We start from the raw sequence: 23,017 nt of genomic DNA on the forward strand, positions 1-23,017 counted from the left end.
GATCCAGACTAAGGGATATCAGGGAAGGCTTCCTGGAGGAGGCACAGCAAAGCTGTGGCCTAAAAGATGAAAAATGAGCCAGAAGAATATGTTCTTGTCTGTCAGGGTTTCACAGATGAGGGAACTGAGGCTTAGAAAGGTAAAGCCGCTTGCCCAAAGTCGCACGGGAGAGAAGTGGCAGAGACTACCAGCTGTCCCTCATGGTTTTTCCTTCCCCTTCTCGGTAACAACACATCACCAATTTCAGCCTTGCACGTGGCCTCACACCCCAGCTTGCCCTGGCCCTGGAACAAGGTGTGGCCGTGACACTCTGACCAATGGGAAGCAAGTGTAGGAGGAGTATCAGGCTTTGGGAAACGTCCTCAAAGGGAGGGGATGTCTCCCCTGCTGGTCAGAGTTGGACATCATGGCCAGAGCTCTAGTGGCCTGACTGTGAGGGTGAGGCACCCCAGGAATGGCGGAGCAGGCGCAGAAGGGGCTTGAGCTGTAATGCGTTTGTGGAAGTGCCATACCAGTCCCAGACTGCCCACCCCAGGAATCTTTGCTGCATAGAATCTTGTTTGTTTAAGTCATTGTTAATTTGGATTTTCTGCCATTTGCAGCCAAAGTATGTCTAAGTACAATTTGGATTATGACAATTCTGCACCCTGTAATAATAACAGAAAGTACTGTCTGCTGAGAGCGTGTTCTGCGCCCGACACGTTTCACACACAGACTCCTCCCCGCGGCTCCAGGCAGTGGGTGCAGTCTCATCCCAGTTTTGTAGACAAGGTAACTGGGGGAATCAGACAGATGAAGACATTTGCCCAGGACTGCACAGTGACCAAGGGACAGGGCAGGATGTGAACCCTGCTCCCCCTCATTCTGGAACCCGAGTGTGTCCCCCTTCAAAGCCCCAAGACCCTCCGTGGATCCTTCCAGCAGAGAGAAGGGAGTAGGGATCTGGCGGGCCTGGGTGGAAGGTGCCTACCTTCGTACGCCTTGGCTGCGTTCACGAGGCTGGACCACTCAAGGCCAGCAGCCGTGTCGGGCAGCGGCATCATCCCTGGGTCCAGGCGCCGCAGGGGCCGGTCCCGCCCATCGGCCAGTGAGAGCTCGGAGGCTGAGATGGTGGCTGGGTGGGGACAGCGGAGAGGGGAGATGGGTGAGTGACAACGCGTGAGAAACAAAGAAATGAACACATTATGTTACACTTCATATACAATTATGTAACATTATGTAACTGTTATACCTGTTAATGTATAATTAAACCAGTACATTATATTTATTAGATGATAAATGCCAGGGAAAACACCCAGCAGGGTAAGGGGGTAGGAGCGTTGGATGTTTACGTAGGTACGATTTTAGGGTGCTGGGGGAGGCCTCGCTGAGAAGATGGCCTTTGCACAAAGCTCTGAAGGAAGGGAGGGGGGCGGGGCGGGGGCACCTGGGGGGAGAGCATTCTGGGCAGCTGAAAAAGCCCTGAGGCAGGAACATGCCTCGAGGTTTCAGAAACATTGAGGGGGCCCGCGTGGCTGGGACAGAAGGAGACGCAGAGAGCAGTGGGAGGTGAAGTCACAGGTGACAGTGCTGGACTGTGTGAGGCCCTGTGGGCCATGATGAGAACTTTCTCTCTTCGCCTGGGTGACATGGAGCCACAGGTGGGCCCTGAGCAGGGAGGGGTGTGACCTGTCACAGGTGTCCAGAGGGTCCCTCTGGCTTCGTGTGGGGGACAGACGGTAGGCGGGGGGAGCGGGGAGCAGGGAGGCAGAGGGGAGGCCCCTGCGATGGTCCAGGGAGTGAGATGAGGGCGGACAGGACCAGGTGGGGCTGCAGGGACAAGTGGACGGATCCTGGGTCTATTTTATAGGTGGAGTCAATAGTATTTCCCGAGAGTAGATGTGGGCGTGAGGCAGAGAAGTGTCCAGGATGACTTCAAGATCTTGCAGCTGGCACCGAGACGGGGAAGGCTGGGGGTGGGATCGAAAGTTAGTTTCTGGGGGCGTATGAGATGCCTCAGACACCCGTGGGGCGCTGGCCGCGTGAGTTTTGGAGTGGAGGAGCGAGTGCCAGGCTGCAGATACAATGTGGGGCGCTTCAGCGTATGGATGATGTTTAGACGTGGCAGGGTCACCGTGGGGAGACCTGGTCGGTTCAGGTATGCCACGTTGGGCAGAGAAAGAGTCTCAGGGTGCTGGAAGTGACAGATGGCACAAGCACCGCAGCAACAGCTGCATTTGCTGCAGAGACAGAGCGAGTCCCCCGCGCCGGGCTTAGGCCCCCGGCCTCAGCTCACCGAGGCCTCACAGCCCCTAAAGGGAAGGGGAGAGAGGAGGACAGCGAAGCACAGAGGTCAGGAGGTGATTCAGGCAGGAAGAGCCATGTCCCCGAGGAGCGTGTCCTCTCTGCGGGCACCATGCTGGGTGTTACAGGGATCATCTCACAGTCCCACCTCCAATTAGCCGGGAGGGAAGTGCTGCTATGACCCTGTGAGGCAGAGGGGGCAGCCTACGCTCCGAGCGGGAAGCTCCCTTGCATGCAGACTCACGCTCGCCAGTGGTGGCACTTGGGTGTGACGCGTGGGGGTCTGACACTGACCCTGCTCTAAGCCCAACCCCACACGGCTCTGGTGTTCAGAGGGGCCCTGTTAATATCCTATTTTAACGCTGCTCTCCAGTCCAGAGGCACAAACCTGACTGATGACAGATTAGAACACTCGCTCCTGGTGACGGCACACTAACAGAAAAATACGTGAACAGCTACTGTTTTTTCTTTCAGCGATTACTGCATATCAGGCATTGAGCTTAGTGTTTTCCATGAAGAACTTGTTGGATTCTCAGATTAACCCAGTGAAGTGGGCACTGTTTTTGCCCCCGTTTTTACAGGCACAGAGAGGTTACCACTGTAACTTCAGGACCTGGGCTACAAACTTGGGCCATCCAGCTCTCAGGACGTGCGGTGCTAGTAAGTGTTGCCCAGTGAATGAAAGCTCAGGGGAATGAATGAGGGCAGGAAGGATGCCGAGCCCTTGACCTCCATGCTCTCCATCTCCAGCCTCCTAGCATCTCACTACCGAGCGGGTGAGGGTTGCGGGAGCAGCTGCCACAGCCAAGCAAGCTATCAGCGGGCGCTGCTGTGAGAGGCTCCTTGGCATGGAGAGCCCTTCATCCGTGAAGCCCAGGCCTTGGCTGATGGCATCTCTTCAGCCCCGACGTGGCTTGGGAAGGGCTCTCGAGCAGGCACGGAGAGGTGGACAGGCCCAGGGCCCCCGGCCACACTGAGGCCAGATGGGACTCTCTGTGGTTCAGGGGGACAGGGGAGTCAGACGGGCAAAGAGAGGTATATGTGTGTGCTTCATGAGACAGAGGGCCCTGGGCTGTGGTCCCCGTAGGGACCCAGACAACCTGGACCCGGCTCTTAGGGAGCCCCGAGTCCAACAGGGGAGACAGACTCATTCCCACACAGTGACAGCCCGGAGTGAGTGGGGCTGTGATGGGAAAACATAAGGCAGAGTGAGCAGGATGGGATGGGAGCAAGCCAGGGGGCTGTGGGGGCCCAGAGGAGGCGTCTGACTCAGCCTGGCAGCCTGGCTGGGGAAGGAGGATTTCCTGGAGGCAGCAGCATCTATTTTTTTTTTTTTTTGATGTGGGCCATTTTTTAAAAAATTAATTAATTAATTTATTTTTGGCTGTGTTGGGTCTTTGTTGCTGCATGTGGGCGTTCTCTAGTTGCGGCGAGCGGGGGCTACTGTTCGTTGTGCACGGGCTTCTCACTGCGGTGGCTTCTCGTTGTGGAGCACAGGCTCTAGGCACACGGGCTTCAGGAGTTATGGCACGCAGGCTCAGTAGTTGTGGCTCACGGGCTCTAGAGTGCAGACTCAGTAGTTGTGATGCACAGGCTTAGTTGCTCCGTGACATGTGGGATCTTCCTGGACCAGGGGTTGAACCCGTGTCCCCTGCACTGGCAGGTGGATTCTTTTTTTTTTTTTTTTTTTTTTTTTTTTATGCGTTACGCGGGCCTCTCACTGTTGTGGCCTCTCCCGTTGCGGAGGACAGGCTCCGGACGCGCAGGCTCAGTGGCCATGGCTCACGGGCCCAGCCGCTCCGCGGCATGTGGGATCCTCCCAGACCGGGGCACGAACCCGTGTCCCCTGCATCGGCAGGCGGACTCTCAACCACTGCGCCACCAGGGAAGCCCTGGCAGGTGGATTCTTAATCACTGCGCTACCAGGGAAGTCTCTGATGCAGACCATTTTTAAAGTCTTTGTTGAATTTGTCACAGTATTGCCTCTGTTTTATTTTATTTTATTTTTTTGGCCCAAAGGCATGTGGGATCTTAGCTCCCCGACCAGGGATCGAACCCGCACCCCTTGCACTAGAAGGCGAAGTCTTAACCACTGGACTGCCAGGAACGTCCTGGCAGTGGCATCTTAGGTGAGACTGAAAGGATGCAGCAGAGCTACTCAGGGGCATTCTGTCTGCCCTGTGTGGGTCTGTGATCTTTGTGCACATCATCCCTGCCCTGGCCCCTCTTGCCTTCTCCTCATGGTGTGTCAAATGCCTACTATGTGCTGGGCCCTGCCTGCAGCACGGACAGGGCAGTATAGGCAAGATGCAAATGAAGGAGACACAGAGTGAAGCTGCAAGAGGAACTGCCAAGAAGCTCAGCCCCACAAGGGCAGGGCTGCTCTGACGCGCTCCCGCTGTGTGCCTCGTGCCTAGAGCAGAGCCCGGCCCAGAGCAGGTGCTCAAGAAACATCCGTGGAACGAAGGCAACGGAGGGGCAGGCTGGGTGCTCTGGAGTTTAAGACGGGAGGGATGACGCAGGCTGGAGCTTAAGGGAGGCCTCCAGAGCAATAACTGAGCAAAGCCCTGAAGGAGAAGCAGGAGTTAGTTATCGAGAACAGGGTTAGGGGAAGAGCGTGGCCAACAGAGGGACCAGCCACGTGGAATGCCCTGAGGCGAGAGAGTGGGGGACAGAAGGATCTAAGGGAGGGTGCTGTGAAGTGGAGGGACTGAGGTGGGGCTCCCCCCATGGGGCAAAACACCAGGCAAGGAGCATGGACCCAGATACTAGGTTAATGGGGAGCCATGGAAGAATTTTAAGGGGGGAGATAGAGCCCCTCAAAAAAGTCCCAGAGCCTCCTCCAACCCATCCCCTGCAATGTACAAAAGGGTTCCATCTAGATGCTACAGGGCCACAGGTCCTCAGCTGAAACCCTTGGGGTGGACACATCTCTGAAGTCAAGATTCGTTGGGATTTGATAAAGTATGATGCGCTATACATACATACACACCCAGAAAGGGCGGCAGTACCCCTATTCAACACACTAGCGCTCCTCAACGAAGCAACTGATCGTTCACACCAAGTGGGGTGAAGGAGGACCATAAACAGCCTCACATCCACTCAGGTCGAGCACTGCTGCCCAGTGAGCTTGGCCCAAACTTCTGCTTGGCCTTTCAGTTTCAGAGCCTTTGGGGCTGTGGATAAGGGATTACAGGGTGGGCTGAAGGTACGGCCAACCCCAGCCAGCGCACAGCTTTTTGATGGAGGCCGTGTGCACAGCGCCCCCTTCAGTAATTATTTGCTGATGCTGGTCACACCCCTGTACCCCCTTCCCTTCCAGAGCTGGCAGGCCTGGGGGACGTCACTTACGTAAATAAATATTCACGAGGCGATCTGCTTGGTGCTGGAACACGGGGCTGGGGAAGCGGGGTCAGGACCCTAGTGATGAGCTCTCCAGTCTGGAGACACCTAGAGAGACTAACACCCTCTCTCTGGTCTCAGATGACCCCAGTCCTTGGGTGCCCCCATTCCTAGGTGACCCCCAGGAGACCCCTGATGCTTGGCCAACAACCCCTTGTTCTGTGGGTGACAGCCGGTGCTCAGTCATCAGGGCCCCCCGAAGCTCCCGTGCACTTCGGTTCCCTCCGTCAGCTGTGACACTGACGACCCCCAGCCTTTGATCTCTAACCTTTGATCTCTAGGTGACCTGTGTGCTCGTGCCCCCTGCTTCCCACCCCCTCACCCTCAACCAGCTCCTGGGTGCCCGGGCTCACATTTCTTCTCCGGGAAGCCGTTGCCGGTGGCAGGGATGGTGCTGGGGCCGCCGGGCGGGTGGGCGTGCTGGTGCTGGCGGCGGGCGGGCAGCGTGCTGGAGGGGAAGGCGCAGGTGCTGGTGAAGAGCACGTCGCTGGGCAGGCCCGGCTCCAGGCCGGCAGGGTTGGCAAAGCTGGGCTCCCGACGCCCGCTGCACAGGCTCTCGTCCGACAGCGTCCGCTGCAGGCTCTTCTGTGGCGACTGCTGCCAAGACAGGGATGGGAGGCGGGACGCCAGGCGTGGTCACGGCCAGGCCCAGCCAGGGTCGCCGTCCTCAGGGGCTTCTTCCCGTCCTGGACGTCTGCGGTCTTTACCCAACCACCAACCATTTCTGCTCCCTTTTTGGTCAACGTACTCCAATTTTATCCTGGGGATCCCTCCTACCCCCTCTGCAGCCCACCTTATTCTGGAGGGCCGACCCACCCTCCAGCTCCAGGTGAGGTCAGGGAAGGCAGGGTGACCCGAGCTGGAGCTTGAGAGCCAGTCATTGGTGGGGACCACGCGGGACAGAGTGCTGGCTTCCCCCAGAGCTCAGGCTGGTGGGAGGGAACCCTGGAGAGACTGCTGCCACCCAGGTCCCCACAAGAGAGCTCGCAGCCAACAAGAGGGAGGCAGGGACAAGAGGGAAAAGAAGCAGGGCGTGTGTGAAGGGACTGAGGACGCCTGCTGTTTTGGCCCCCCCACCCCTGGGTCACAAGAGCCTAAATGCCCCCTGGGCCCCACTCCTGCACTCCTGGTCCTGTGGTCCGGGGGTGGGGGGGGGTGGGGGTTGCTTCCACCCTGGGCTCCACGAGAAGGACGTGAGAGCCAGTAAGAGCATCCCGGTCCAGTCGCGTGAGCTACGGTGGAGATAAATCCCCTGCAAGCCTGCCAGGCTGGCTCACGCTGTGATCCTGCCCCTGACCAGCTCGACGTCCTGACTCCTGGCTGCGGAGCCACACACCCAAACAGGCCGGCAGGTGCCGCGGGCAGAGGCGGTGGGCAGGCAGAGGCAGTCCTCCTCCCCCCACCAGCCTGTCTGATTGTGTGTGTGTGTAGGGGGGCAGGGGCGGGGCAGCCTCTACGTACTCTGGCGTCTCTCTCCTGCTCGGGTGCCAGGTTGTCCATGATGATGAGTTTCTTCAGGTCGTCCTCGATGGTGGACTTGTAGTTCTTCCGGGGAGAGCGGAGGTCTCGGAGGGAGGCCCTCAACCGCGGCTGCCCAAAGACGTTTTTGGTGTTGCTGTCCACCTGCCTGTAATGAGAGGGTCATGGTCAAGGTCAGAGGGGTCTCGGGAGGCTCAAGCTGCTTCTCAAGGTTGTCCTGACCCGGGAAGGCTGGCCGCCACTGGGCGAGGGACCGCAGCTTCTCCACAACATCTGGTGAAAGTGGGACACAGGAGAGGCTTGGTTTATTCTCTCTACTCGCCCATCCCACAGATGTTGCCTGGGAACCTACCCTGTGCCATGCGTGTTCTCGGCGGGGGGAGGGGGGGGATACAGCGGTGAACGTGAAGCTGACTCCAGTCAGAGAGACTGACAATGAATAAATGAACAAAGACAGAGACCCCATAATGTGAGGTAGAGAGAAGTATTGTGAAGAGAAATAAAGCTGGGTAAATGGATAGGGATCGCTGGGGATGGAGGCTGGCTTTTCTGAGGGGATGACATCGGACCAGAAACTTGGAGAGGAAGGCAGGAATCCACCTGGTATGTAGAAGAGGACACAGGGCAGAGGGAACAGCAAGTGTTGGGCTGTGAGGTGGGAACAGGCTCGGTGAGCTTGCGGAGCGGTGGGGATGAGTAGCTGAGGGGGAGGAGGTGAGGCCTGGGAGGCGCTGGGGCAGATGTGCTGGAACTCATGAGCCACAGAGGGGACTTGGGGTTGCATCTAGGGAGCCTCTGATGTGGTGAGTGCTAGGTCCTGATGTGTATTTTAGAAGGGTCTCAGACAGAAAAGTGACCCTCATGGAAGCAGGGAGGCAGTGAAGAAGGGAGGCAGTCATTCAGGTGGGAGACTGAGGTGGCCTGGACCAGGGGTTCCAACCACAGAAGAGGGATGGGGTCCCACAGAGGGAGAATCCCCCAAAGGGACCAGTCCCTTTGGGCAAGTGCAGGGCCAAAGGCAGCAGACCCCTGGGCTGAGTGTTCCAGGGCCTGGCACCAGATCTCCCTAACTTTGGTTTCCTCATCCACCACGTGGGGTAAGACAGCTCACACATCACGGGGTGGCTGGGAGGATCTAGACGTGAGGTACCTGCACCTGTTCCTGCTGTGGGACCCTGGGCAAGTCACACCACCTCTCTGATCCTTGGTTTGCTCATCTGGAAAACACGCTGACCTCACAGCATTTTGGGGTTTGCTGCAAAGCGCTTGGCCAGCACCTCACAGAACAGACAATGGGGAAATGAGAGCTGCTCTTATAAGTGTCTACCTGAGGCTGCCCGGCACCCCAAGCTGCACACAGTCCTCTCCTGCTGCTCCCATCCCCTCCGCTGGCTCCGCAGGCCGTCATCCCCGGCTCCCTGGCCCTCTCCTGGCCAAGGCTGGCTCCTGGGGGCTCTGTGTCCTCCACTCCTGGGACCTCCCCTGAGATCTCCTCTTGCCTTCTGATTCCGGCCCAGCCTTTGGGATCAGGTTTTACTTCCCCAGTGAAAATCAGATCCCTCCCCTGAGGTGTTGCCACTCCCCAGGAAAGAGATAACGACAGCTAAGCGGAGCACAGCACCAGGCATGATCCACCAGCCCGAGGGCTCCATGTGAGCTAACCTGTGAAATCTGCACAGCAGCCCTCCCTGGGAGCCACTATTACTAGCATCTCCATTTCACAGGTGGGAAACTGAGGCACAGAGAGAGAAAGTAACTGTCCAAAGTCACACAGCCTATGAATGGAGAAGCCAGGATGCCAGCCAAGGCCACCAGGCCTCAGAGCCCACGGTGTCACGATCACACTTGGCGGGCACGTTTGTACCATAGAGATGGCATATGAGAGCTGTACAGTATGTGGAATATAATCACATTTGGTTTAATAATATGCTGAAAAAAAATTCTGGAAGAAATTATGAACGATTACCTCTGGGAAGTAGGAGTCTTATTAGGAGGTGGAAAAATGAGATTTTTACTTTTCATCTGATACCGACACCCTTCTGAACTGTCTGAATTTATTTTGCTATAATCATGTGTTATAACAATAATAATATAAAAACTAGAGCTGGCACCTAGACGTCATCATTTTGTAACTCAAGAAAGAGAAAGAATCTTTGAACCCAGGAAGAAATAAGATATCTTGGGCTCTTGAGGGGATTGAAGTCTACGTTTTTTCTCATTTTCTCAGCTGCCAGCCTTGGGATTTTAACAAAGGAAGGAAGAAAAGGTAGTAAGTTTTTTCTTGTTAGGTCGTATTCCTTCTCAAATGAGAATTCCAGGTCTAGGGTAATTCTGGCTCTGTCATTATTAGGGAAGTATGCTCTTTGGGCAAAGGAAAAGCATTCTATCCAAAAGAGAGAAATAGAGATACAAAGAGAGAAAGAGACGTATATACCCCAGAGTACATGTTGCTCCCTTGGGAGCTGGAAGGGGATTCACCCCTCCCTCTTCCCTTTTGATTTTGCCATTTCCCAGAATCCTCTGCACAAGGAGAGTATGTGAATCAGTGCAGGGCGCGCCTGAGCCCATCAACCTGGTGAGGCAGCGGGCCGGGCCTCCAGCTCATCCACCGCAATAAACCGGCGCTGTCCCCGAGGCTCCCCTCTGCGAGGGGTGTAAAATGACCTGCTGAAAACTTTAAAACGTGCACTTTCTCTACCCTGGGAGTTCTACATCTGGGAGTGTGGCCTTTAATGTGCCAGGTGTTAAGGGGACCCATGTGTGCCTGGTGTGTGGGGACACTTCATGGGGTCCTGTCTCTGGAGCAAACAGAATTGGCCAGCAGGGGAAGGGCGAGGCCCCACAGGGAGGGACAGTGGCATCACAGAATAATACTATCTAGCTGCTGAAGAGAAGTGGAGTTGGTCCACATGACATGGGAATAAAGAAGTGGCATTTATGGTGCGAAATCATTTTTAGAAAACAAAACTCACACACAGCTTAGCTTGGTATACTGAAGTTTACCAAAGTCTCAGCTCCAAAGGTGGATATGTGGGGATTCACTTTCTAAAAATGTTCCTCACCACAGCCCACGAGGTCCGAAACAATCTGTCCTGCCCGGTCTCAGCCCTCATCTCCTCCCACACAGGCTTCCCAAGGTTCCTTAAACATGCCAGGCATGTTCCTGCCTCAGGGCCTTTGCACTGGCTGCTCTGTCTGCCTAGAGCGCCCTCCCCAGCATTCCCCGTGAATGGCAGCTTCTCATCCATCCAGCTTGGCTCAACTGTCACCTTCTCACCTCCCCTGGCCACTTGACCTTCTGGAGCTCCCTCCCAGCCCAGGTGAGTTCCAACACGCAGTCCTGTGCCACTTCTTCACTGTATCCACCTCACGATGATTTGTTCTGTGTGCTTGTGTTTGTGGTTCCACTCCTCCCACCTGACTCAGAGCCTTCTGTGTTCTATGTCCAGTGTTGGGAACAAGGCCTGCCACATTGCAGGCACTCCAAATTAGTTGTTAAATGTGTATCACATGGGACCAACCTTCCTTCCAACCAACCAGCCAACCTCCCTACCCATCTTCTTCCTTCCTTCTAACCTTCCTTACTCTCTCCTTTCTTTTTCCAACAAGCTTAAATGACTTTTACAAAACAGGAAAAAGTATAGAGATACTTTACTCTCTATACTTTAAAAAGTCAAGCCAAAAGAACATAACTATTCCTTCCCTGCTCTGTTTGGGTTCATTTGCTAAATTGCCTTCCCAGCTCCCAGGACCTCCAGGACTCCTAGTTCTACAGTGGAAGGCTGGCTCGCGGGAAGAAATCCTGCTAGAACCTTCTCCCCTGACCCTCAACTCCGTACCTATCTATCCACCGCAAGTTCCACATGGCTGACACCGTTAGTGGGCTGCTGGGACATGTCTAAAGAGAAAAAGTATGATAAAATTCAGTTTGGAGAGTCAAACTGATCATTTTTGCCCTTATTCGCTTTCTTCTGAAAGAATTTTCCAATGTATTTTCTTTTTTTTTTTTTAATTTATTTTTGGCTACGTTGGGTCTTCGTTGCTGCACGCAGGCTTTCTCTAGCTGTGGTGAGTGGGGGCTACTCTTTGTTGTGGTGCGTGGGCCCCAGAGCATGCAGGCTTCAGTAGTTGCAGCATGTGGGCTCTAGGGCATGCGGGCTTCAGTAGTTGTGGCGTGTTGGCTCAGTAGTTGTGGCTTGCGGGCTCTAGAGCACAGGCTCACTAGTTGTGGGGCACAGGCTTAGTCGCTCTGCGGCATGTGGGATCTTCCTAGACCAGGGATCAAACCCGTGTCCCCTGCGTTGGCAGGTGGATTCTTAACCACTGCACCACCGGGGAAGTCCCCCAATGTATTTTCTAAATAGAAAATTTTAAGCAATAATTTATAATGGCATTAATTCCAGGTTAAAAAAAACACAAAACACCAAACTGGGCTTGTGCATCTCTGATCTTTTTCCTTCTTCTCAAGATCTCTGGTCTCCGTAAATGCTTAAACCTAATGACCTCTGAGGATAAAATGGACTATTCTCTGACTGCTAAAAAGAATGAGATCAACTTCTATGTACTAATACGGAACTGTCCCTGAGCTAAGAGTAAGTGAAAAAGGCTGGAGCACAGACAGGAGGTGACCACATGGATAAATAAAAAGGGGCGTAAAGGAAGCACACTCAATCACGTGTGCTCAGTCATGTTCGGAACATTTCTGTAAGGATGCAGAATAAATGAAACAATGGTTGCTTCTGGGGAGGGGAGCTGGATGGCAGGGGGCCAGGGAAGGGAGAGAGGCCTGGTTTTCACTGCAAACCCTTTTGCACTAGTTTGGTTTTTATCCTGTGCATGTTTTACCTTCTAAAACACAAATGCAAAAAAACATCCAGGAGGAGGTACCCTCTCTCAAGGTTCTGACTGACAGCATTGGACAGAGCCTCTAATTTGCTCACGTCGTCTGAACTTGCATCTGCCACACTGCGGAATTAAACCACTCACATTAGAAAAGAAAAAGGAAGACAAAACCTACAAAGAAGGCTCTGCAGTTAGGACCCGGACAACAGCAACTTCTTTCTCTCGTGACAGAAGGGCCAGGAGTGGAAGGCGACCAATGGCTCCGACTTGTCTGGGCCCGATCCCAGCTGACTTGGAGCTCTGGCCTCCAACTGGAGCGGCTCCCTCGGGGCCGGGTTAATTAAGCTAATTAGCACCACTGTCAGCCAGCCCGAGCTGGGGGTTCTGCCAACCTCGCTGGTGAGGACACTCACCAGGTCTGCATCTCAGGCAGCAGGTGGATTTTCCTGGAAGGATGGCTGGAAGAGGCCGGCGGGAGTGGGGGACCACCCTGCCGTGGGGTGGGGATGCTGCTCCTTCCGTGGCTGCACTGAGCTGGCCCCAGGGCCCCTAAACTCGAGGAAGGAGGGAGCCCAAAAGCCAGGTGTCAACCACTAGATGCCAGTGCCTGTCAGCCCAGCCGAGGCTGACCGGGCACTTCCCTATGCCTCACTGCATCCTCACGCCACCTCTGGGAGGTAGGCACTCCCGTCTTCCCCTTTTGAGGCTGGGGGACCGAGGCGCAGTGAGTGGAGGACACGCAGAACCCACGTCTGCCTGATGCGCTGAGCAGCCCGAGATGTGCTCACGGTGAACACGGTGCTCAGTGTGCGTGGAACATGGTGACGGCGGCTCTGGGGGATGTGGGGCCTCGCTCTGGGGCTGGTGTGTCCCACGGGGCTACTCTCCTTTCTCACGGCCATCACTTCCATCACCTCCATCGCTCTACCGGTGGGAGCACTGATGCTCTGAGAGCAACGTTCTGAAACGGTGACAGCAGAGTGGGATTGTGGGCTTGACTCGGGGGACTGCTCTTGACTGCAGGGGTGGTAACTGCAGCAGCAGCAAAGCTCACCTCCTGAGCGCTCACCCTCTCTCAGGCCCCAGGCTGCCCTTCACACACATCATTTCATCTCATCCCCTCAGTGGCCCTACATGAGGCAGGGCTGCCCTTGTTTTTAAAATTAATTAATTAATTTATTTTTGGCTGCGTTGGGTCTTCGTTGCTGCGCACGGGCTTTCTCTAGTTGTGGCCAGCGGGGGCTACTCTTCGCTGTGGTGCGCGGGCTTCTCATTGCGGTGGCTTCTCTTGTTGCAGAGCATGGGCCCTAGGCACGCAGGCTTCACGAGTTGTGGCATGCGGGTTCAGTAGTTGTGGCTCACGGGCTCTAGAGTGCAGGCTCAGTAGTTGCGGCACACGGGCTTAGCTGCTCCGTGGCATGTGGGATCTTCCTGGACCAGAGATCAAACCCGTGTCCCCTGCACTGGCTGGCGGATTCTTAACCACTGCGTCATCAGGGAAGCCCTAGGGCTGCCCTTCTTAAGAACGAGGACGTTCAGGGCCTGGGTCCTCAGGCGTGACCTGGGGGTTGGCCTCCCAACCGCCACTCCACCTTAAGGCAACAAACAGGCTGTTCCCTAGGGCCTGCCCCCTCCTCACTGGGCCTGCCAGCAGGGATGGGGGCCAGCAGGGCAGCAACACGCCAGCCTTTCGGTTGGGCTGAGACCACCCTGGCGGGGAGGAGGTGCCCAGGACGGCTGAGGACGCAGGGCCACTGGTTCTGCCTCCTGCTCTGCGGGCTCCAGCCTGGCAACCCATCGGCCTAGTCGTCCCTCACCGCTAAGCCCTGAGCAGCTCAAGCTCGGCGCTGGGTCCTCACGTGGGTTAACTCAGGAAATCCTCACAGCTGGGAGGTAGGGAGGACTGTCCGGCGAGTTTAAAGAGAGGGGAGCTGAGGGGTTTAGGAGCGGGTAAGCAGCCGAGTCCCACCCCGACCCCCGTGCTGTTCTGCTCCTCTCCTGGTTGGGAGAAGGCAGTCCAGTAAATTCAGTGTCTTGGGACAAAGCGGTCAAAACGGGGCTGTCCAGCCATCTCCCGAGGGAGAGCTGCTGGCCTGTCCCCCAGAGTTGACCAGGGCCTGCAGCAGAGGGGCCGAGGTGAGGGACCTTCCGTGGCAGGTGCTCTCGATCCCCTCAGTATCCCCTCTGTCCTTCACCAGCTCATTCTGTCTTTCGTTTAACAGACCACGTGCCCAAATCCAAGAAGTCAGTCTTCAGAAAACGCACGTCACTGCCTTGGATGCAAGCAAGTCTTCCCTGAGTCTCTCCTAAGATGAGATGCTCTGGTAGATATCTTTCTGGGCATGAATCCTGGTTCTGCCACTTGCAGCTGGGTGACCTGGGCTACGCACTTCTGGCTGTGCCTCGGCCTCTTCCTCTGGAAGTGGCCGGGAGGATCAATGCGGCCAGGTTGTACAGCCCTAGCCAGCAGCCTGGCTGAAAGGCAGCGCCCCCGTGTCGGCCGCAGCCATTTTCCATTCCTCTGGGGATGCATTAGGTCCCTGACCAGAATCAATGAGAAAGGAGGCAGATTTGGTAATTACTCCTTTGGGGATAATCTCATAATATGTGGTGACCTGTAGCGACAGATTATAAAACCAACAACCATAATATTTGCAGTTGTTGACCTTAACTAACTGAGTGAATTTGGGCAAGTGACTTAACCGTTCTGTACCTCGATTCTTCTTATCTGGAAAATGGGATACAAAGTACCTATACCTCATTGTTCTGTAGTGAAGATTAAATGGGTTAAAGTAGGTACAGGGCTTATGACAGTACTTGGCAGGGGAGGTATCAGAAAATGTAGGTAAATAAGTTATGCAAATGAGTTCTTTTGCCTTGGGATAAAATTTCAGCAACAGAATTACAGATTAAAAAAAAAAAAAACCTTTTAGCCTCAAATAATTTAGCTGGAAGTAAAGACAATGTTTTCTGGAAAACTAGGTTAGGTGACTCAGAAGTGTCTTTAAATGACAAAGATATTGTCTCCAAAATGCTCAGGGAGAGTTTGAATAAAACAGCTTTCCGAAATGGGAGCGTGTGGACAAAAGCATGAATTCTAAATTAACATGTTATTTTATGCATATGATTTTTAAAATGTATCTGTAACTAAATTAATAAACATAAGAAACCATGAAACTATTTTGTGTCCCCCCAGTATTTTATATATTTAGTTTACATGTTTATACAACACACATACATATGTAAAAAGCCTTCTTTGGATTTTATGTTGGGAAAGGGGGGGCTGCTGTTTGTTTACAGCTGTCATGTATCCAGGTATGTTTTCTGAGTACCTGCTGTGTATGTGCTGGGCCCTGGATGGGGCTTGGGTGTCTCTGCTCTCCCAGAACCCTCAGTCTGGTGGGCTGACAGGGAGGGAGCAAGTCTCTAGGAAACGACTGCCTGATGTGCCCTGGGACAGAGGCTGAGGAAGGGAAGAAGCGTGGGGTCAGGGGGAGGGATAAGCCTGGTGTGGGGGATGGGAGAGCTTCTCCGAGGACAGTGTGTCTGTGTTGAGACCTGAGGGGTGGTGTTACGGGTCCCCCAAGCAAAAGAGATGTTGAAGTCCTAACCCCTAGTGTCTCAGAAGGTGACCTGATTTGGAAATAGGGTCTTTACAGAGGTCATCAAGGCGAAATGAGGCAATTAGGATCGACCCTAATCTAAAGACTGGTGTCCTTACAAAAAGAGGAGATGTGAACACAGAGACACGCACACAGGGAGAAGGCCACATGAAGACGAAGGCAGGGATTGGGGTGATGCACCTACACGCCTAGAAATCCCCCAGATTGCCAGCAAGTCAACCAGAAGCTGGGAGAGAGGCGTGGAACAGAGCCTTCCTCACAGCCCACAGAGGGAACCAACCCTGCTGACACCCTGACTCCGACTTCCAGCCTCCAGAACTCTGGGAAAATACATTTCTGCTGTTGAGCCACTTGGTCTGCGATACTATTTTTTTTTTTTTTTTGCGGTACACGGGCCTCTCACTGTTGTGGCCTCTCCCGTTGCGGAGCACAGCCTCCGGACGCACAGGCTCAGCGGCCATGGCTCACGGGCCCAGCCGCTCCACGGCATGTGGGATCCTCCTGGACCGGGGCACGAACCTGTGTTCCCTGCATCGGCAGGCGGACTCTCAACCACTGCGCCACCAGGGAAGCCCTGCGGTACTTTTTTATGGCAGCCCTAGCAAACTACAGATGGGCAGGAGTGAGCCAGGTGGGGCTGGGGGGGACCTGGGCAGGAGGAACAGCATACACGCCAGGGAAGGCCAGGGGAGCTGCCCTCGTGGAGGAGCACAGTGGGGTCAACAGGGCCTGACCCTCCGGCCACCCCGAAAAGTGGGAGCCTTACTGTATTTTTGGGGTTACAGTGAGAATGAAGTGAGATACAAGGCTCATACCTTCCATTCACTGAGGGAGCACCCACACAGTGCCAGGTGGCTACAAGTCAAGACAGAGTCACCTGTTTTCCAGTGGAAGAAATCAGCAGTGGAACAGAAGCCAGTGATAGAATGACGGCAGGGGCTACAGAAGGCTGGGAAGGCCCGTCTGAGGAGGTGGCATTGGACCAAACCCCTCCCCTCCCCGAGACGGCCACAAGATGTGGGGGAAGAGTATTCCAGGGACCAGAGAGAGCCAGTGCAATGGCCCTGAGGTCAGCCTGTACTTGGCAAGTCTGAGGAGTGGGAAGAGGCCAGGTGGCTGGAGTGGAGTGAGTGCAGGCGAGAGTGGGAGGGGATGAGGGCAGAGGGGTGACGGGGCGGGTCATGCAGGGTCCAGGTGGGATTTTAGGCAAAGCACACAGTGCCCTAGTGCCTGGTACGATATATGTGCTCTGTAAGTGTGAGCCTTCACCATTAATCCTGGGAGTGGGGCAAGCCACTGGAGGTTTTAATCAGGGGAGCGAAGGATCCAAATCTAGTTTTCCGGGTGCCCCCAGCTGTTAGTGAGGTGCGTGAACTGGATTCTCAGCTTGCTTCCCTGCCCACATCTCCAGGGATCCCGTTTCTGTCTCCTGACACCTCTCTCCTTAGGAGCTCTGTGCCAGCACACATCTGAATGGCCCCAACCAGGTCATGAAAGAGGACATCACTGAGAACAGGATGGGGGAGGGCAGACCCCCCCCAACCCAACTGAAGAGGAGCCTTGGCCCGAGCTTCCTAGGCTCTGATCCAAGCTCCGTCCCTTCCCAGCTCGGAGCCTCTGGGCCTCAGGTGCCTCATGGGTAAAACTGGACGAATAACAGGTCCACCTCCCGGAGCTGTTGTTGAGGAGGATTCGGTGAACAAATTCCCGGACGAGAGCTCGGAACCAAGACTGGCACAAGTGAGTACTCGATAAATGTTCGGTATCATCACGTTCTAACTTGGAAACACAAAAACCCTGTCTTCACTGATGACTCCTCTGCTCTCTCTCTCGCTTCACAGCAAAATGCCGCAAACCAGCTGCCTCCTATGCTGCCCTGCCTTCTCTCCCGCACCCTGCAGTCCCCTCTGTGAGGCTCAACCGGGCTCGTCCCGCTGACGGCTCACAGTTGTCACCCCGGGCTCCTCCTCGTATGAACACTGAGGGGTCTCAGGCTGAGTCCTACACCTCCCTTCCTCTCCAGCCTCGTGCCTTTATGCTGATGACGCCCAGATTTCTCTCTCCAGCCTGACCTCTCCCCCGAGCTCCAGACTCCTTACCCGACTGCCTCCTCCACGTCTTCTAGTTGCAAACTTAACCTGTCCAGGACTCAGCTCTGAGCTCCCCTGAGCCTGCTCCCCACTCAGTCCCCGTCTCAGCCCGAGGAGAGTCCATCCATCCTTCAGGCTGCGAGACCTGGGATCATGTTCAACCTCGTTTTCTCTCACACCACAGCCAATCTGCCAGCAAAGCCTGCCTGCTCCCACGTCAGAGAATCTTTCCCGAAACCGCCCTCTTGACCCTCCCTGGCCTCCATCCTGCTCCAGGCCCCTCGTCTCCTGCCTGGACCATCGCAGCAGCGCCTCGCTGGTCTCCCTGCCCCACGCAGGCCGTGCTCCGCACGCAGCCACAGGGACCCTGTGGACACCCAATTTAGGTCACGCCCCTCCTCTGTTCCAGATCCTCCCGCGGCTCCCCCTCACTCACAGCAGACGCCCAGGCCCTTATGTGGGGCCCACAAGACCCTCCCGGTCTGTGTCCATCGCCTCTCTGACCTCACGTGCTCACATGATCCCAGCCACACTGGCCTTCCTCCAGCAGACCAAGCGTGCTCCTGCCTCAGGGTCTGTGCAGCTGCTATTCCCTCTGCCCGGAACAGCCTTCATTTACATGCCATACAGTGCTAGCCACCACCTGACCTGCTGCATGCTTTCCTTAGTTACCCTATTTGCTGTCCGCCTCCCCAACAGGCATTGTCAGCTCCCCGAGCTGACAGGGATCCCTGTCCGCCTGTTCACAGCTATATTCCCAGTGTGTAGACTGGCACGGTGTCCTGAGGAATGAGGGAGCGAGGTGTCACCCTCCTCCCCACCCCGAGACGCCCGAGCTTGGGGTCTCACCGGGCGTCCAGGCACTTACTTCTTTGGGTCAGTGAAGGGGAGCGGCCGTGGCGGGGGCTCGTCTGTTCTCTTCCACCCTGTTGGGTGCTTGTTGCGCACGGGCTGCTTGGAGAAGAAGGACTTGGGGACGGAGGCGGAGAGCTGGAAGGCGCTGGGCTGGGCCAGCTGTGAGGGCCGCGGGGTCTCTGCACTGGCCGTCTTGTGAACCTGAGTGGGGTAGCCGGCCCTCGAGCTCATGTCGCTGCAATGTGAAAATGAGAGAAATAAGCCAATTCCATCCCACTTTTTGAAAAACCGATCTGTTTAAATTTCCTCTTGGGAAACAAAACTTCATTCACCCAGGAGAGATACAAGTACTTTACTGCTGTGGAAAATTCCAATACATAGATGTCTACGTGGAGAAAACGTAAAGCTGCCTTCATAGTCCCGATCCCACCCCAGGGATGCCCTTCTAGCACAGTTGGTACCTCTATGTGAATCTAAAAAGTCACCCCCCATGGGTGGATGCTCCCACCCCGCCCCAGAGATTCCCTGTCTCCTAGGCACAACCTACACAGCTGAAGGTGGGGGGTCCCACCTGCCTGTCTCTGGATGTGACCGTGGTTTACGGCTTGCTCTATTTCCTTCTTAACCCTTTCTTATGATTAAAAACACACGTGGGGCTTCCCTGGTGGCGCAGTGGTTGAGAGTCCGCCTGACGATGCAGAGGACACGGGTTCGTGCCCCAGTCCAGGAAGATCCCACATGCGGCGGAGCGGCTGGGCCCATGAGCCATGGCCGCTGAGCCTGCGCGTCCGCAGCCTGTGCTCCGCAACGGGAGAGGCCACGACAGTGAGAGGCCCGCGTACCGCAAAAACGAAAACACACGTGTTGGGAATTCCCCGGTCGTCCAACGGTTTAGGACGCAGCACTTTCACCGCCGGGGGTCCTGGGTTAGATCCCTGGTCGGGGAACTAAGATCCCATGAGCTGCATGTTGCAGCCAAAACCAAATAAACACAAAAACAAAGTGCATATAACCAGAAAACAGGAGCTTTTTTTTGAGGGGTGGGAGAATTGTTTTTATATATAACTGGGATTGTGCTAATAACTTGCTCTGTAACTTATGGGTTTCTTGTTTTTTTAACTTATACCTTGCTACGCCTCTTCATTCAAATATTTTTTGCGCGCTGCTACACGACGGACACCACTCCAGCTGATCTAATCTAAAACCACAGCTCGATATCCCAAATGCTGGATTCCTGTGAAGTTAATGCTACAGTGAACCTCACGCTGTTAACTAGGACCCGACTCGTGGGGGCCCAACTGCTGAACCCACTGAGGCGAATCAGCTTTTAAAACTTTTAAATAAAATTCCAATTCCACTTCAAGTAAGAGGTCTTTAATGGGAAAATTAACGTCCTTGGAGTGCAAGTCAATAAATCCTTATTGAAGGTCAATTTAGCAATATTGAAGGGGTGGGATTCTGACTATGGCAGAATGAGGAGATTGGCAAATTCTTTCCCCCAAAGCACAAAATCGACAAAAACAATCATTTCAGCACTCTGGAAACTGACCAAGGGCATGCAAGAATCCAAGTATCCTTTATGCTTGAAAAACTGAACTTCAGGTAAGAACAGAGGGAATCTGACACTGTGGCCTGGGGGCTCTGCCCAGCTCAGTGAACAGGCAGGTTCTGCCGCAGTGGAACCTCTGGGGCTGCATCAAGCATATCGAAACATGCTCACTGAGAGTTTCAGAAGGAGAAGAGAGAAAGGGGCAGAAGAAAGGTTTGAAGAAATAATGGCTGAAAACTCCTCAAACAGGACAAAAAAACATTCATCTACACATCTAAGAAACTCAACAAATCCCCACCAGGATCAATATAAAGACATCATCCAGAAAAACAGGTGGAAGTCAAACATTAAGACAAAACCCCTGAAAGCACCAAGAGAAAAGGATTCATCACATACAGAGGAGCACAATACAATTAAGTGCCGACCTGTCATTTGAAACAATGGAACGGAATGATATTTTCAAAGTGCTGACAGAAAGAACTGTCAACCAAGACTTTTATGTCCAGCAGAAGTATCCTTCACAAAGGAAGGCAAAGTAAAGATGCCCCCAGATAAACAGAGACTCAGAGAATTCGTTGCTAGCACATCTGCCTAATAAATAATAAAATAAGTCCTTGGGCCGAAAGGAAATGACTGCAGATGGTGACCTGAATCCATTCGGAGAAATGAAGGATCCAAGATGGTAAATTTGTGGATTAGAATAAAAAGCTCTATAGATTTATGTTTCCTTATTTCTTCTTTAACTTCCTTAAACATAAGACTGTATAAGGCAATAACAGCAACACTATACCGTTGGGTTAATAACACGTATGGATGTAATAATATAGATGACAGAAATAGCACAAAGGAGGGGAAATGGAATGGGGCTATACTGGAAAAAAAGTCTCCATACTTTATTGGAATTAAGTTAGTATTCATCTGAATTACACTGAAAAGGCACATACTATAACAACTAAAAAAAAAATAGTCCCCCAAATCAAGAGGAATCCAAATGGTGCATTAAAATGCATTTATTTAACACAAAAGGCAGCAGTAAAGGAAGAAAAGAGGAGCAAGAAAAACAGTAAACATATGGAAAACGGCAAAAATAAATCCAATCATTATCAGTAACTTCATTAAACGTGAATGCTGAAACACCCCAATTCTAAGGCAGGTTGTCAGACTGGATTTAAAAAAGCAAGCTCTGACTGACTTATATATACTTTCTATAATTCAGCAACATCTACTAACAGGCCCAAGGTTGCACATTGGTGGAGGGATGTCCAGGGAGCCATGGAGCATGTAACATCGGGATTGGACTTTGTCTGGGGTGGTCAGGGGCTTCCCCAATGAGGCAATGGTGTCTGAGCTGAGACCTGAAGGAGATACAGCCTTAGTCTAACAGATCTGACCTCCCAGAAATCCACACCACAGAAAAGCCCAAGGATTGTCACTGCAGTGCTGTGTGTAATCAAGAAAACGTGGACATGGACTGAATGTCTTTTAACTGGGGATTAACAGATTGTTCCAAGCACATACATATGATCAAAATCTATGCAGCCAGTGCGAAGAATGAGGTCAATTTCTGTTTATGGGTGAGGACAGATGTCTGAGCTACAGTAAGTGGAAAAAAGCCATTGTGTAAAGCATGCTTTTTCTTCTCTTAAAATGTATATATAGGGGGCTTCCCAGGTGGCACAGTGGTTAAGAATCCGCCTGCCAATGTAGGGGACACGGGTTCGAGCCCCGGTCCAGGAAGACCCTACATGTCATGGAGCAACTAAGCCTGTGCGCCACACTACTGAGCCCAAGTGCCACAACTACTGAAGCCTGCGCGCCTAGAGCCTGTGCTCCGCAACAAGAGAAGCCCGCGCATGGCAACAAAGAACAGCCCCCCGCCCCCCCCCCCCCCCCCCCCCGCTCGCCGCAACTAGAGAAAGCCTGCAGGCAGCAACAAAGACCCAACACAGCCAAAAATAAATAAATAAATTTATTTTTAAAAGAATGTATGTATACTATATGATTACTGGGCTTTTTTTGGGGGGATCTTTTTATGAAAAGGAAAGGTACACTTTTTTCCCCAACTGTGGGTCATGAAATCAACTTAGTGGATCTTGACTGTTACTAAGAGGAAAATAAGAAAGAAATAGACTAGAATGAAAAACTTCAGTGTACCTCTTGTGAGGTACGGATAAGTGGTTTTGTGAAACCTTATTCTGGATGTCCATGCTGGATTGTAGTATAAAATGCTTTTTCTGTTTTGGGTAATGGCCAAAAATATGTGAAAGATCTGGGCTGGTATAGGTTTGGAGAAAACTCTCTGGGGGAGTGTACACTAACTGATTACCTCTGGAAATAGTAATGATGGGGGAAATGAAACCATATAAAAGGTGCAGGGTAGAAAGGAAGTGCCATCTGACACCTCAGTCTCCTTCGAGGCAACCTTGCCCCTCCCCCTTTCTTCTTTTTCAACAGAGAGCCTAGTACACACAAGCACAACCTTCCTTTGTAACATAAATGGCAGCCTATCCTGAGCTTGTTCTGCACCTGGCTTTAACCTTAACACGGTGCTCTGGAGACTTCTCCGTGTCAGTCCACACAAGCCCCTCTCCCTTCAATAGCTGCAGAGGGCCCACTCTACGAATATATCCTAATTGATTTTAACCCTAACTTTTACTTTCTACGGTACATATTTCTCTACCTTGTCATCAGGCATGTTCAGCTTTTACGAGCTGAAAAAAACAAGAGATGATTGAAAAAAAGAGGAAGGGAATAAGATGAACACCCTTTGCCTCTGTGTCTGCCAGCTGGCTCCAGCCACTGCCTCTTTTGGGAGGGGTTCGCTCCCTCCTCAGGCCTGTGGCAGGCACTGGGTGTCATGCTAATCCCATTGCCCTGTAAATGAAGGCTGACTG

At 53.4% G+C, this 23,017-nt stretch overlaps 1 protein-coding gene across 1 annotated transcript in view; it reads right to left on the reverse strand.

The window, feature by feature from the left end:
• The window catches only part of SIPA1L3 (signal induced proliferation associated 1 like 3), a 94,863-nt gene that overhangs the window by 5,398 nt on the left and 66,448 nt on the right, over positions 1–23,017 (reverse strand). The window contains exons 14-17 of the mRNA XM_065898587.1: positions 18,588–18,809; positions 7,147–7,312; positions 6,039–6,282; positions 971–1,114 (exon numbers count right to left, since the gene is read on the reverse strand). Of these exons, the coding sequence (XP_065754659.1) occupies positions 971–1,114; positions 6,039–6,282; positions 7,147–7,312; positions 18,588–18,809 (776 nt within the window). The remainder of the gene's footprint in view (positions 1–970; positions 1,115–6,038; positions 6,283–7,146; positions 7,313–18,587; positions 18,810–23,017) is intronic.

The sequence above is a fragment of the Phocoena phocoena genome, chromosome 20, assembly GCF_963924675.1.
Source record: "Phocoena phocoena chromosome 20, mPhoPho1.1, whole genome shotgun sequence".
In the NCBI taxonomy this organism is placed as follows: domain Eukaryota; kingdom Metazoa; phylum Chordata; class Mammalia; order Artiodactyla; family Phocoenidae; genus Phocoena; species Phocoena phocoena.